The 15000-nt window shown below is 50.5% G+C and overlaps 1 protein-coding gene across 3 annotated transcripts in view; it reads left to right on the top strand.

Annotated features, from left to right (window-relative positions):
- The window catches only part of LOC143280526 (transcription factor AP-2-epsilon-like), a 197015-nt gene that overhangs the window by 93743 nt on the left and 88272 nt on the right, over positions 1-15000 (top strand). Inside the window, exon 1 of one of the 3 annotated variants that reach the window (XM_076585206.1) lies at positions 14132-14673. The exons of the other annotated variants lie outside the window; for them this stretch is intronic. Within the exon in view, the coding sequence (XP_076441321.1) occupies positions 14242-14673 (432 nt within the window). The 5' untranslated portion in view covers positions 14132-14241. Of the gene's footprint in view, positions 1-14131; positions 14674-15000 lie in introns of those variants that run through there. 3 annotated transcript variants of the gene reach the window in all.

The raw sequence follows: 15000 nt of genomic DNA, 5'->3' as shown, positions 1-15000 counted from the left end.
AAGTTGAAGATTTGATCCACTGTGGAATAATTTCGTCGGAATCCAGCTTGGTTTTCAACAATAACATTGTTTTCCTCCAACCTTACGTATAATCTCTGATTCAAAATTGATGTAAAACATTTACAGGTAGTATTGATAAGTGAAACACCTCTATAATCATTGGGATCATCTGTGTTACCTTTTTTTTTAAGAATTGGAACCACAATAACTTTGGTGTGTGTGAGAGAGAGAGGGGGAGAGAGCGGGGGGTGGAGAGATGAGAGAGGGGGAGAGAGATGAGAGGGAGAGATGAGAGAGAGAGGTAGATAGTATATGTATTCGGACACACACACACACAGAGCCTCACACACACAGAGCCTCACACACACACACACACACACACACACACACACACACACACACACACACACACACACACACACACACACACACACACACACACACACACACACTTCTGCCACCTTTATTACCCCCGTTTGGTTATTATGAACCATGACTTACCGATGCCCAGAGGCGGCAATACATTCCCACCTCTCTCTGTGTCTCTCTCTGTCTCTGTTTCTGTGTGTGTGTGTGTGTGTGTGTGTGTGTCTCCCTGTCTCTCTCTCTCTCTCTCTGTTTGTGTGTGTGTGTGTCTGTCTGTCTCTGTCTCTCTGTGTCTCTCTGTGTCTTTCTCCGAACGTTTGTGAAGAGAAGAACTCCTCAAGACACGATGAGCGGGGAACTTTCCTTGTGCGGGAGGGTGTAGGGGGTGGTGGTGGGGGGGGGGGGTCCATTGTGATGTGGTGCCATGTCACAGGCCTGTCTCTGTCTCTGGCTCTGTCTGTGTCTCTCTGGGTCGCCACGACTGGGCTTTGGATCTCCTTCATCCAGGTGGGTGACCAGTCCATTGCCTGTGGGCAGGCAGACGGGGTGACGGTGGGGTGTGGTGGGGTGGGGCAGGTGATAACGGAGACTCAGAGAGGATAGGGGGGAGAAGAAAAAAAGACTGAGCACTGCGTTTTGTTGGTGTGTGGAATCCTTTTGGTGGGTGGGCTGCTCCTTGGGAGCTGGGTATGGGGGGGTGGGGTGGAAGGGTGGGGGGGGTAGAGATGGTGAAAGGTTTTAGGAAAGGGGTGGTGGAAAGAAACTGATGTGCACACACACACACACACACTCTCTCTCTCTCTCTCTCTCTCTCTCTCTCTCTCTCTCTCTCTCTCTCTTCCTTATCTCTCTATCTATACCATCCATATATCTACTTCTATATTTTTGTAAATCTCTTTCACGCCCCCATTCAAACACAAGCACGGGTATAATGAAGAGAGAGAGAAACCCACAACGCTATGGTGTATAACTATTTGTAAGGAAAGAGGAGAGACGATGATAATGATGATTATACAACAGAGATACACCACCAACTGCAACTACAACAATAAGCAAAACAAAAACAAAAGAGAACAAACAAAAAACAAAAAAAGAAAGAAAAACGGGACTTTTTAGCTGCCCCCCACACCCCACTCCCCCTCCCTCTACCGCCACCTCACCCTAAATTGTTGACATAGTGACAGTGTCATGATCCGGATGGTAACGTGCTGGAAGTGTGTGTGTCACTGTGAAGATCAACACAGCCCACAGACACAGCTGAAGTATGCTATGCTGACAGGCAGCACTGTGACAAGGTGGGGTGGGGTGGGAGGGGGGGGGGGGGGGAGACAGTGTCTTCAACTCCCCATCCCTGAATCGGTTCCACGCCAAACTCCCACCGGGAAACATGTGGCCTTGGTTACATCATCATCATCATCATCATCGTCGTCGTCGTCGTCGTCATCGTTGTCATAATCAGCGTCATCATCATCATCATCATCAGTCCCTCAGCTTGGGAGACGGGGGGACTGGGGGTGATGAGGGCTGATGACACAGACGACCTCTTCGACAATGTCCTGTTAGTTACATACAGAGGCTGTAAAAATTAGCAGCAGCAGCAGTTGCAGTAGTAATAGTAATGAATAAACAATACTGCAGTGGACTACAAAAGTCCAGGGTATACAGAAGAGAGCACAGACTCGCCACGTAACCAAAAACACGCACCCCAACAACTGGTAGTGGTGGACACAAACTGGATACAACTTGTCCAGCCACGGTCGGAAACGATACCCAGCTCTGTCACCCTTCACCTCGTAGAAATGGCACAGCAACACGCACACACACCCGTTACCCCAAAGTCCCATGGTGCCACTTCCAGTTTGTTTTTGTGTGGGGTTTTTCCCCTTTTTTTTTTGCCCCCCAACTCCACCCCCCAACCCCCTCCCCACCCCTCTGTTTTGTTTTGTACGTGAACAAAATCCCACGCGCGATCAACCCGCCACCACTACACATGTATACATGTGTGCACGGTAAGCCGTTTTACCGGCCACTTCCACACAGTCAGCAAACCTCCGGTCGGCCAGCTCCGGCAGTGCTGCAATCCAGGCCTGGACCTGAACCCCAACCAAACAGGGCTTCAGGACGGGGCCACAAAAGGGCTGAGCCCTCTCCACCCTGCTTTGGGCCAAACGCCCCTTGAGGACAGATCCTCTTGGCCTTCTCTCTTAGCCTTCAGTTGGTGGCTGTAGGACGATAGTCGGAACTGCTGTGCTGGGTCCGCCTTCAGGATTAAAGCTCCCGGCTCCATTGTGCCGTCAGGGGGGGTTAAGCTTGCCCTTAGTATAGTAAGAGTTGCATCGCTGAAGAAGGTTATGTAAATACTACTGAGTACATGGGAGAACAAGAGGGAGGGCGGGTGTTGGTAAACTGGCAGCGGTGTTGATCTGAGGTTTAGGTTCTTTGTGGGGGGGGGGGGGGGGGGGGGGTTGGTTTGGTTTGGTGTTTGTTTGTTTGTTCATTGGAGTTCCTAAGCCCAGAACAGGAAGGTGGCAGAATGGTTAAGATGCTAATCTGCCAATACATTGTCCGTGTTCGATTTCCCCTCTCACCTTTTCTCCCAAGTGAAGTCCCGAAGCCCAGAACAGACCTTGGTGAGGGTCGGGTGGCAGACCCCAGGTCTGTTTTTCGGTTCAGTTTCAGTGTCAGTTCAAAGGAGGCGTCAAGGTGTGGGGACTCATCAGTGTGTGTTACACCATGTCTGTTTTAATGAAATGATTTTTAAGGAGGTGGAGCTGATGCCTGGCCTATTACACCATGTCTGTTTTAATGAAATGATTTTTAAGGAGGTGGAACTGATGCCTGGCCTACACATAGATCCAATGGGCTTCGTGCTTATACACATGCTGCTCAATGTTTATTGTGTTTTTTTAGAAACACTGACATACCCAGCATGTACACTCCCGAAAACGGAGCACGGCTGCCTGTATGGTTGGGGAGTTGAAAAATGGCCGTACACGTAAAAAGGCCACTCGTAGCCAAGGAACAGGAAAAAGGAAATAAATCAGTCTTCAAACTCCGCCAGTCGGTTTTGAAACGGCCCACGAAGCTGGCTTTCACGGTTAAATTCACCCACTTGTTCCGCACCCCATTCTCCCATCTCTGCACGGACCATCATTGGACACAACCCCCCCCCCCACCCCGAGAAGTTTAGAATAAAACTAAAATGTTAACGCCTCGCAACTTTTACAACGCAGATCATGGGAACACCGATGAAAATGTAAGCACCAGGCCGCCAAAAGCGAATGGGCGACGTCATAGGGTCAAACTGCGTCACGGGACTAAAGACGTCACAGGACGGAACAGGGGCACGTAACACGCAAGCCGGGCTCGTGCTGAGCCTACCGCCCTGTGCTCCTTACTACATGGGCGCGCCCTTTCATTACCAGGTCGTTAGAAAAGTTGCTGCGCGCGGCGTCGCGACCCACCCGCTCTCTTTGAATGGATGGCAAGACAGAGCCGTCAATGCGAGAAGTTAGGGAGATGTAGAGGGATGGAGAAAGGGTGGGAGAGGGTGGTGTTGTGTGGGTGTGGGTGTGGGTGGAAATCCGTATTGAATGGATGGGAATGAATTATTGGCGAAATCTCCGGTCTGTCTCTTGTCTCTCCTTGAAAATCAATTCCTTTATCTCTTCTTCTGAATCTCCCCTGTCTCCGTCTCAAGTCTCTGTCGCTTTCTCAGTTTCTCCTCTCTTCTCCTCCTCCTCCTCCTCCTTTAGGAGGAAGGAGGCGGAATGGACAACACGCTCATTTGCCAAGAGTACGTGGGGTTGTGGGTTCGAATCCCGCTCTCACCCTTTCTCCCAAGTTTGACTGGAAAATCAAATTGACCGTCTAGTCATTGATCGGATGAGACGATGAAGTACACAACACGCACTTGGCGCACTGAAAAAGAACCCATGGCAACGAGTGTTGTCCTCTGTCAAAATTCTGTCGAAGAAATCCACTCTGACGGGTATACAAATAGATATGCATGCACTCCAGGCCTGACTAAGCGCGTTGGGTTACGCTGCTGGTCAGGTCAGGCAATCTGCCTTGCAGATGTGGTGTAGCGTATATGGATTTGTCCGAACGCAGTGACGCCTCTTTGAGAAACTGAAACTGAAAACTTCTCCTTGTTCCTCCTCCCCTTTCTCCTTTCCCTTCTCCTTCCCGTCTTCCTCCTTTTACTCCTCCGATTTCCAAGCTCCCGCTATATTACGAAAAAGAAAGAAGAAAAAAGAAGAAAGAAAAAAAGAAAGATAAGGTTTTCTTCTTTGTCGTCAGTCTTCTCGTCGTCCACCTCCCCCCCCCCCCCCCCCACACACACACACCCCTCCACCTTCTCCTCTGACTCCTATTCCCCATCACTACCCCCACTCCCCTCCCTCAAGGACCCTAACCTTCAATGAACAAACAGCAGAAAAGAACGCAGGAAAAAAAAAAAGAACGTCAATACCATTTTCGTCTTTGAAGCGAAGGCAGGCAGGTACGGAGGAAGGAGAGATGGAGGAAGAGGGGGGGGGGGGGGGCGTAGAGAGAGAGAGAGAGAGCTTGCTTCCACAGGCTGACATTAGGCAAGACGTTTAATCTTTTCTCCAAAATGCCTTGAAGCCTAATTATCGGGTTGGGCTGGAATTGGGTCTGGAACTTCAGTCGCGGTGGCAGAAGAATCGGAAGCCACTGTGGTTTTGGTGGCCATTCTCATCGATTGACACATCAGCATCGACATTGTCCTTGGTTAAAGAAAAAAAAAAAAAAAGAAAAAACAGTTTCTGGGTTTATAATGTGTTTTGTGCTCTGCCATTGCGATTGAATGTGTAGGCCTGTTTGGCTCGCTGGGGGTTCACTGACTCTCAAACGTGAATTTAGTTGAGTTTTTTGGTTGTTGTTTTTTTAATAAGCTGTTTAGTCTCTTTCTTTTCTTCTTCTTTTGTGTGTGTGTGTGTGTTTTGTTGTTGTTTTGTTTGCTGTTGATCGGTTGCAGAGTTTCAGGTTTGAGGGAGAAGTTTCAACATTCTTCTGGGAGACTTTTCTTCTTCTTCTTCTTCTTCTTCTGTGTTCGTGGGCTGCAACCCCCACGTTCACTCGTATGCACACGAGTGGGCTTTTACGTGTATGACCGTTTTTACCCCGCCATGTAGGCAGCCATACTCCGCTTTCGGGGGTGTGCATGCTGGGTATGTTCTTGTTTCCATAACCCACCGAACGCTGACATGGATTACAGGATCTTTAACGTGCGTATTTGATCTTCTGCTTGCGGGTTCAGGCACTAGCAGGTCTACACATGTGTTGACCTGTGAGATCGTAAAAATCTCCACCCTTTACCCACCAGGCGCCGTCACCGTGATTCGAACCCGGGACCCTCAGATTGAAAGTCCAACGCTTTAACCACTCGGCTATTGCGCCCGTCGGAGACTTTTGTTGATAAACAGAATATTGGTTCTTGATGTATGACATTTATGTTGATGTGTAAATGATACAGTTCAGGCGGGCTTGTGTGGTAGCTTTGTGTGTGTGTGTGGGGGGGGGGGAGGTTTGGGGGGAGAGGATGTATGTGAGGGTGTGCACACTTGCATCCATCCATCTGTCCCGTTTTTTTTACGTGTGCTCCAATACTTACATCTGTACATAAGACGGACTGAACAACCAAGCGGTTAAAGCCTTAGACTTTTAATCTGAGGGTTGTGGGTTCGAATCCTCGTTTCGGCGCCTGGTGAGTAAAGGATGGAGAGTCTTCCGATCTCCCAGGTCAACAGATGTGCAGACCTGCTAGTGCCTGAACCCCCTTCGTGTGGAGCCCGCTTGCTGAAGATCAGATGTGCACGTTAAAGATCCCATAATTCATGTCTGCTCTTCGGTGAGTTGTGGGCCAGAACAAACCCACCATTCACACCTCCGAAAACGAAGTACGGTTGCCTACTTTGACGGGGAAGAAACAAACACGCAAACTCCCACTCGTACCTACGGGTGACCCCCCCCCCCCCCCCCCCCCCCCCCCCCCCCCAAAAAAAAAGAGAAAAAGACAAAGATCCCTAGGCACACAGTCGCCTGTTGGCATTGTGTAGGGGGAGTGAGGAGGTGGGATAGGGATGGAGATAGGGGAGTTACGTGTTCCCGCGCCTATGTGTGGGTGATGGGTGGTTAGTGTGTGTGTGTGTGTGTGTGCGTGCGTACGTGCGCGCGCTCGTGTGTGTGTGTGTGTGTGTGTGTTGGCATCATCCACGTCCTGTTTACATCCCAACAGCACCCTGTTGTGGAGAGAAGGGAGAGTGTCCTCACACCCCACAGTACACAGACCCTTGGTGCTGTCTGCTCAGAGTCATACAGTCACAGACAAGGGATCTGACATGAATCATAACCGCTGACAGGGCCCGTCACTTCAAACGCCTGCAGGCTGTGTTGTCTCCCTTTCAACTCTTTTGTTCGGGGAGGGGAGGCTTAAAATAGCAAGGGGCTCGTGCTTTGCAGGGAGAGCACCCTTCGTGAATGGTTACATCCCCCCCAACCCCCACCCCTCCCGTTTTCTTCCCCCCCCCCTTTTTTTTTTCCTCGAGAACATGACTGAACGTGCACGAGCGAACACGGATGTATTGACAAAGATGCATGTGTGCACGTGCGCGCTCACGTGTCGGACTTGGGGGATTGACAGAGAAGACATTCGCACGATGAAAAGGCGAAGGCTCGTGCGTGTACGCACACAAAACGAACACACTTCGCGTACAGGTCGGGGGGATGGCAGAGAATAAGGAAGGAGTTAGTACACGTCTCTCCAGTCAGTACTGTCTCTCTTAGAGTGTGCCACTATTCCTTCCCACTCCCTGACCCCCCCTCCTTCCCATGTGTTTGTATACTGGCCTGAACAATAAACCATTGAGTCTGGCTGTGTCTGTCACTCTCTCTCTCCCCCCCCCTCTCTCTCTCGCCCCCCTCTCTCTCTCGCCCCCCTCTCTCTCGCTCTCCTCCCCCCCCCCTTCTCTCTCTTCCCCCACCCCCTTCCCCCCCTGCCTTGGTCGTTTGCATGGAGCAAGTTTGTCATTTTGTAAATTCGACTTGGACATAAAGAACAAAATGTATACCACAATGCAGAGACATGACCCGTCACATATTTAGTGTTTGCAGACTGTAAAATAACAGGGTTTACATAAAACGAAATAAAATAAAATACTGTTTAAACCAACAAAGAATAAAAAAACAAAACAAAACAAACAAAAACACACCCAAAAACAAGAACAACAAACACAAAGAACCCGAAGAAGAAAAAAAAAAAGCTTCTTATTCTCGTAATACAGTTTGTCACATACAGAGACAGACAAGGCCTCATCCTGTCCTGTAAACGAAGTATGGCTGCCTACATGGCGGGGGTAAAAATAGCCATACACGTGAGAAGAAAAAAAAAAGGAAAAAAAAAAAAGCAGCAAAGCCCGCTCGTACATGTCTACGGTGAATGTGGCAGTTGCAGCCGACGAGACAAGAAGAAGACCCTGTCGTGTTATCTACAAAGGAGATACGGGCGGACGGACGGACGGAAAGCCTTGTGTGTTGGTGGATGGTTGGGGCCACCTGTGTTGTTGAGTCACTGAGAGCTTTTTTTCCACTCACGTCACGTTGCAGTGAATCGGTTGAACACCTTTCTCTCCCACTTCACCTCAACCCCCCCCCCCCCCCCCCCACCTCCCTCTTTGTCTTCTCTCCTTCTCTGGGACACCCCCCACCTTTAACTCCACTTCATATCTTTTTACCTGATAGGTGTGTGTTGGTGTGTGTGTCCGTCTCTCTCTCTGTCTCTGTCTGTCTGTTTCTCTCTGTCTCTGTCTGTCTGTCTCTCTCTGTGTGTCTCTCTCTCTCTCTGTCGCTCTCTGTCTCTGTCTCTCTCTCTCCCCTACTCTTCCTCATCCGCGCCCCCCCCCACCCCCCACCCCCCCGCCACTGTCTGTCCCCTTCTGAGTGTGTTCTTTATGACGGCTTCACCTCAGTCTATCAATACAGCAAAGAAAAAAGCTTTGTCACTGGATGTATACTTGCAAATGGTCCTCTATGTCTCTGTCTGTCTGTCTGTCTGTCTGTCTCTCTCTCTCTCTCTCTCTCTCACACACGCACGCACGCAAGCACGCACGCACGCACGCACGCACACACACACACACACACACACACACACTTGAGCACGCGCGCCAGGGATTAAAAAAAAAGGGGGGGCGGGGGGGGGAGAAGGTTGTATGGATATGGACAACTTTCCCATGCCTTCATTCATACCGTACATTTCACAGTGGTCAGTGAGTTGCCAGGACAGTCGGGATAATTAAAAGTTGAAGGAGTGTGTTGTGAGGAAGTTTAGCAAGTCAGACCGGACATCCACCACCACACCACCACCACTCCACCACACAAGTCTTCGCTTCTCCCAACAGTTTGTACAGCCCCCAATCAAGATGGGGAGAGGGTGGGAGGGGGGTTGGATGGGTGGGGGAGGGGTGGGGGGGGGGGGGTGAAGAAAATTGGATCCAGTAAATCTTTTGTTCAGCCACCGGAAAATTTCGTGCTCAGCTCCACTCCAGTTGAAGTCTGTGTGGGAAAAGGAAGTGAGGCCGTCTGTCTGTCTCGGCGCCGCTAAGTGACTTTTCACACCCGTGGAAGAAGTTGATTTTACCTGCGCAACCCCAGGAGATAGACCGATCGGGGGGTGGGGGCGGGGTGGGGGGAGCGAGTTAATTGAGATCCTCCTTTGAAGAGGGGGTGAGTTTTGGGTCTTGAGTGGGGGTGGGGTGCGTTGAGCTGGTTGTCTTGACTGTCCACCCGTAGAAGTGGAATTACAAGTGGGAGAAGAGCAAAGTGTGCGTGGAGGAAGAGTGGTGAAAACAGCTGTGGGGGCTTTTTTTTTTTTTTTTTTTCTGTTGGACACGAGAGGACCTGCGTTGGAGTTGCTGGGCTGTGTTTCTGAATGGGGGGGAATAAAATGTTCTTCGTGGAATGTTCTTCGGCTTTTTCATTTATTCGTTTTTTCGTTCGTTCGTTCGTTTGTTCGTTCGTTCACTCATGTATTCATTCACTCAGTTATTAGTGCGTTTCATTCGTTGGTTCACACAGTGGTTTTGTTTTTTTTTCTTTCCTTCATTTTTTTTCTTTAACACACACACACACACACACACACACACACACACACACACACACACACACACACATACACATATATATATATATATATAGAGAGAGAGAGAGAGAGAGAGAGAGAGAGATAGACAGATTGACAGACAGTTTATTATTGTGTTTGTCCCTTCCGTTCACTTACTTGCTGGATTTCTGTGTTCATTTCAGAGAGTCTGGGCGATCGTGTATTGGAAGAAATAAGATCTTAACTAAATGCAAGGGAGAGATAGATGGAGAGAGAAAGAAAGGAGGGTGATGGAGGTGGGGGTTGGGGCACGGGGGGGGGGGGGGGTGGGTGTGGGGATGGTGGTGGCGGGGGACACATCCCAGGTTTTGTTCTGTTTCCATCTATCATTCTTTATCTTTGTCTCTGCCTCTCTCTCTCTCTCTCTTTGTCTCTGTCTCTCGCCCCGTCATCTTAAATGAACCCCTTTTATTGAGCACCATGAAAATATGACCAAATTTGTCATCTTGTATCTAATGACGATCAGCATGTAGCATCAGTCACTGTGATCACAGTCATCATATTGCAGTGTGCATGACTGTGTCAGCATGTAGCATCAGTCACTGTGATCACAGTCATCATATTGCAGTGTGCATCACCGTGTCAGCATGTAGCATCAGTCACCACTGTGATCACAGTCATCATATTGCAGTGTACATCACCGTGTCAGCATGTAGCATCAGTCACTGTGATCACAGTCATCATATTGCAGTGTGCATCACCGTGTCAGCATGTAGCATCAGTCACCACTGTGATCACAGTCATCATATTGCAGTGTGCATCACCGTGTCAGCATGTAGCATCAGTCACTGTGATCACAGTCATCATATTGCAGTGTACATCACCGTGTCAGCATGTAGCATCAGTCACCACTGTGATCACAGTCATCATATTGCAGTGTGCATCACCGTGTCAGCATGTAGCATCAGTCACCACTGTGATCACAGTCATCATATTGCAGTGTGCATCACCGTGTCAGCATGTAGCATCAGTCACTGTGATCACAGTCATCATATTGCAGTGTGCATCACCGTGTCAGCATGTAGCATCAGTCACCACTGTGATCACAGTCATCATATTGCAGTGTGCATCACCGTGTCAGCATGTAGCATCAGTCACCACTGTGATCACAGTCATCATATTGCAGTGTGCATCACCGTGTCAGCATGTAGCATCAGTCACCACTGTGATCACAGTCATCATATTGCAGTGTGCATCACCGTGTCAGCATGTAGCATCAGTCACCACTGTGATCACAGTCATCATATTGCAGTGTGCATCACCGTGTCAGCATGTAGCATCAGTCACTGTGATCACAGTCATCATATTGCAGTGTACATCACCGTGTCAGCATGTAGCATCAGTCACTGTGATCACAGTCATCATATTGCAGTGTGCATCACCGTGTCAGCATGTAGCATCAGTCACTGTGATCACAGTCATCATATTGCAGTGTGCATGACGGTTAGCATGTAGCATCAGTCACCACTGTGATCACAGACATCATATTGCAGTGTACATCACCGTGTCAGCATGTAGCATCAGTCACTGTGATCACAGTCATCATATTGCAGTGTGCATGACGGTTAGCATGTAGCATCAGTCACTGTGATCACAGTCATCATATTGCAGTGTGCATCACCGTGTCAGCATGTAGCATCAGTCACTGTGATCACAGTCATCATATTGCAGTGTGCATCACCGTGTCAGCATGTAGCATCAGTCACCACTGTGATCACAGTCATCATATTGCAGTGTGCATCACCGTGTCAGCATGTAGCATCAGTCACTGTGATCACAGTCATCATATTGCAGTGTACATCACCGTGTCAGCATGTAGCATCAGTCACTGTGATCACAGTCATCATATTGCAGTGTGCATCACCGTGTCAGCATCGTCGTGCTTCCGTCTCTTCGCTGGCTTTCTTTCTGTCGTGTTCATTCACCTCTTTTTCTGTCTTTTTTTTCAGTGTGTGTGTGTGTGTGTGTGTGTGTGCACACATGTATGCGCGTTGCGCACATAATGATGAGTGTGCGAGTGCCTGTGTGGGGAGCACCATTATGTTTGTCGTGCATTGTGATGGAACCATGCGGCGACAGAGCGAAACTAGTTCCAGACCGCGGAGGTTTCTAAGTACACCGGAGGGAGAGGGTGTATGGAGGTGAGGGTAGGGGGGTATGGGGGAGGGAAGGGGGAGGGAGAAAGACAGTCATGCTGGCTTAGCGAGATGCGTTTTGCTGTGATCGATTTGTTGGGGGGGGGGGGGGGGGGGGGGCCGGAGTGTTTGGCAAACATCGTCCTGTGTGATTGAGGGCCTGAAAGAGGTGCTGTAGTACACTTAGTGCGCGCGTTCGTGTGTGTTTGTGTACATATGTATGTTTTTGTGTGTGTGTTTTTTTGTGTGTGCGTGTGTGTGTGTGTGTTTCTGACTGTCTGTCTGTCTGTCCGCGCGCATATGCGTGACTGTGTGTGTTTTCAGACTGGTCAGCACACACACACACACACCAGAAAAAGACCTCGCAGAGCCGTTATGGGTTTGAAACGGGTGTTTTGCGGAGAGGCTATTGGCTTCAGCACAAAACACCACTAAGACCAGGAAGGTCCATTCCCTGTATCGGCTGACCAACCCACCCTCTCCCACCCAACCCTCGGGGGACGTTAGTGTCCGCTACGTCTCTCAGGGACTACCGAATTATCCCCTACCCACTTTGTCGGTATGGTGGCCTTTGGCCTTAGCAACAGGTAATCCCTGATGGAAAAGCGATTTTCACATGGGGGTGGTGGTATTTTTTCGAGTGCCAGGTTGCATCCGAAGTTTCGAAGTCTGAAGTGTTGATATCCTTGTTCTCGGTTTTCGATGCAATCCCAGTGAATGTTGTCAAGTGGGTGATATGTTCAGATGGACGGACATTCTCCCCCCCGTAGAGGAAATGGTCTTCACGTTTGAGAGGTAGGAAACCCGAATTTCAGCGGGTAATCAATTGCCACGCTGCTCTCAAGGCAGGTGTTCAAGTCTGTTCAAGTCTCCGTAGACAATTACGATGCAGGACAGTGTGATTTTATATGGGTTTGTCCGAACGGTGTGGAGCCTCCTTGAGTAACTGAATTGAACTGAGAGAGAGAGAGAGAGAGAGAGAGAGAGACATGTTGACTTGCTGACTAAAATGTCCGCCGATGTCTGGCAGCGATTGCAGGGAAGGTGATTTGGGGACATGACACGCGGAGAAGACGGTGCTGTTTGGCCGGCCACACGGCCCTTTCTCTCAGGGGGGGGGCGGGGAGGGGGGGGGGAGGTTGGGGGGGGGGGGACAGGTCGCATCAGTGCAGTGCAGCACTCCGCCAAACAGGCCGTGAAAATGGAGCCCGGAAAACAGAGAGAGAGAGAGAGAAAGAAAAATAACAATTAAAAATCCCCCCAAAACAAGATGGACCGATCGTCGCTTCTCCCAAACGAGTTTACAAGAAGTGAGAACAATTTGTCACACTTGGCTCACCGTCTCACTTTGCTAAAGCCAGAAGCGATTCTCTCCCCCTTCTCCTCGGCACTCCCCCCCACCCCACCCCACCCACCCAACACTCCTCTTTCCCTTCCACTGCTCCTCTACCTCCTCGCTCCCTCCCTCCCCCTGCCATGCAGTGTTCGATAGCTGCCTTTAGCCAATCACTCCCAGCGACTCAAAGCGCGCGCGAGCGTTGGTGGTGTGGTGGAGGGGGGGGACGGGCGCCGATTGGCCCAGGGCTGATGCCCTGTGGCAAAGTACCCGCCCCGCTCGCGACGTAGTGACTGGGTGGGTGGCGGGGAGGGAGGGGGGGGGGGGGGTGCCGTGCCCTCAGGCGCTGTGAAGCGCTGTGCCTGGGGGTGTGGGCTGAGGGAGAGGGGGTGGGTGGGGAGGGAGGGAAGAAGCCCTGCAGCCATGGCGGAGAGAGGAGAAGGGTTGGGAGGGGTGGAGGACGGAGTTGTGCTGTCAGTTGTTGGGGTTGTCACACGGCAGCTTGCTGGTCGACTGGCGAGGGAGGAAGCCGTTGGCTGTTGAGGAAGCTTTGTTGTTGTCTGTGGGGTTTTTTTTCCCCTCTACTCCTCCGCCTGCCTTGTGCCCTGTTGTGTTTCTGTGTGCTTCAAGCTGTGTGTGTGTGTGTGTGTGTGTGTGTGTGTGTCGGCCATGGCTGTAAGCAGTGGAGCGTGTCGCTGTGCACAGAACTGTGTCCAGGCTGTAGAGTGACCAGCGGTTAGCCAGTCAGTGATTGGGGAGGGTGGGGTTTATGGGGTTTAGTGGGTCATCGTGAACACCTCCCCCCCCCCACCCACCGCTGTCTCCTCCGTGTCTGTCAATCACCTGTCCAACCAGCGATTAGCAATGGTCACGGGTGGGCGATGGACAGGACATTGCGTGACGGAAGTAAAGTTGGTACCAGTCAGTCCATCTCAAACAGTTGTCAGAACTGGATCGATTCGCAGTGCGAGCAGTAAGCCGAAAAGTTTGACAGTGAACTGAAAGCTAGTCGTAGTAGCTGTACGCAGCGATTATTTTTGAGACTTAGAAAATTTTTCCGACAGTGTTTGACGACTCTTGTGCTTTCGGTGGTGAGATCTTCATTTGCCGAGTTCGTCCTTTCTTCACTTTCCGGAGAGAGCCATCGTCTTGTTGCCGCGACTACAGTCTTCTTCAATTTTCTCTCCGTTGTTCAGAACTCTGTGCGGGACTGTCGTCGAGTCATGGACGGAAGCGACAACACGTTCAACCTCGACGCCCACATGGTGGTGTCCAACGCCATCACCAGCGCCGTCTGCAGCGGCAGTAACATCAATATCGCCAACACCAGCAGCGACATGGTGAGCACGCCGACCAGTTCTCTGACTTCGTCCATGAACGGACTGACAACCAGTCCTATGGGGGGTGCCGGCGCCATGATTCTTACTAATAGCGGTTGTGTCGTTCCCTACACGGATTCGGCGACGGGCGGCGACAAGTCTGGCAGTGGAGGTGGCGGCGGCGCTGGGCCGTACGACAGCAACAACAACCCGGGCGGTCAGGCAGTACTGCCCGGCAGTGCAATGACAGTCACCTCCAACGTAAGTCCGCCTGCCGCTGCCGCAATGCCGCACATATCTTCTGCATTCGGCATGCTGGACACCTCGGCCACTGAGGTCTGTGTGGATACCGCTGTGTTGTTGTTGTTGGTGTGTGTGTGTGTGTGTGTCTGTGTGTGTGTGTGTCTGTGTGTGTGTGTGTGTGTGTGTCTGTGTGTGTGTGTCTGTGTGTGTATGTGTCCCCTTGCGTGATCTATTTTGTGATCTATCTATCTATCCACCTATCTGTTTAACTATCTACCTATCTTCCTCTTATCTGTCTTCCTCTGGTGTGTGATCTATCTATCTATCTATATCTGTCTGTCTGCCTCTGTGTGTGTGTGCGTGTGTGTGTGTGTGTGTGAGTGAGTGTGTGTGTGAAATTTGTACCTGTGATCGATATGT

This window comes from Babylonia areolata, chromosome 3, assembly GCF_041734735.1.
Source record: "Babylonia areolata isolate BAREFJ2019XMU chromosome 3, ASM4173473v1, whole genome shotgun sequence".
NCBI lineage: Eukaryota > Metazoa > Mollusca > Gastropoda > Neogastropoda > Buccinidae > Babylonia > Babylonia areolata.
This window is presented reverse-complemented; position numbering and strand designations above follow the sequence as displayed.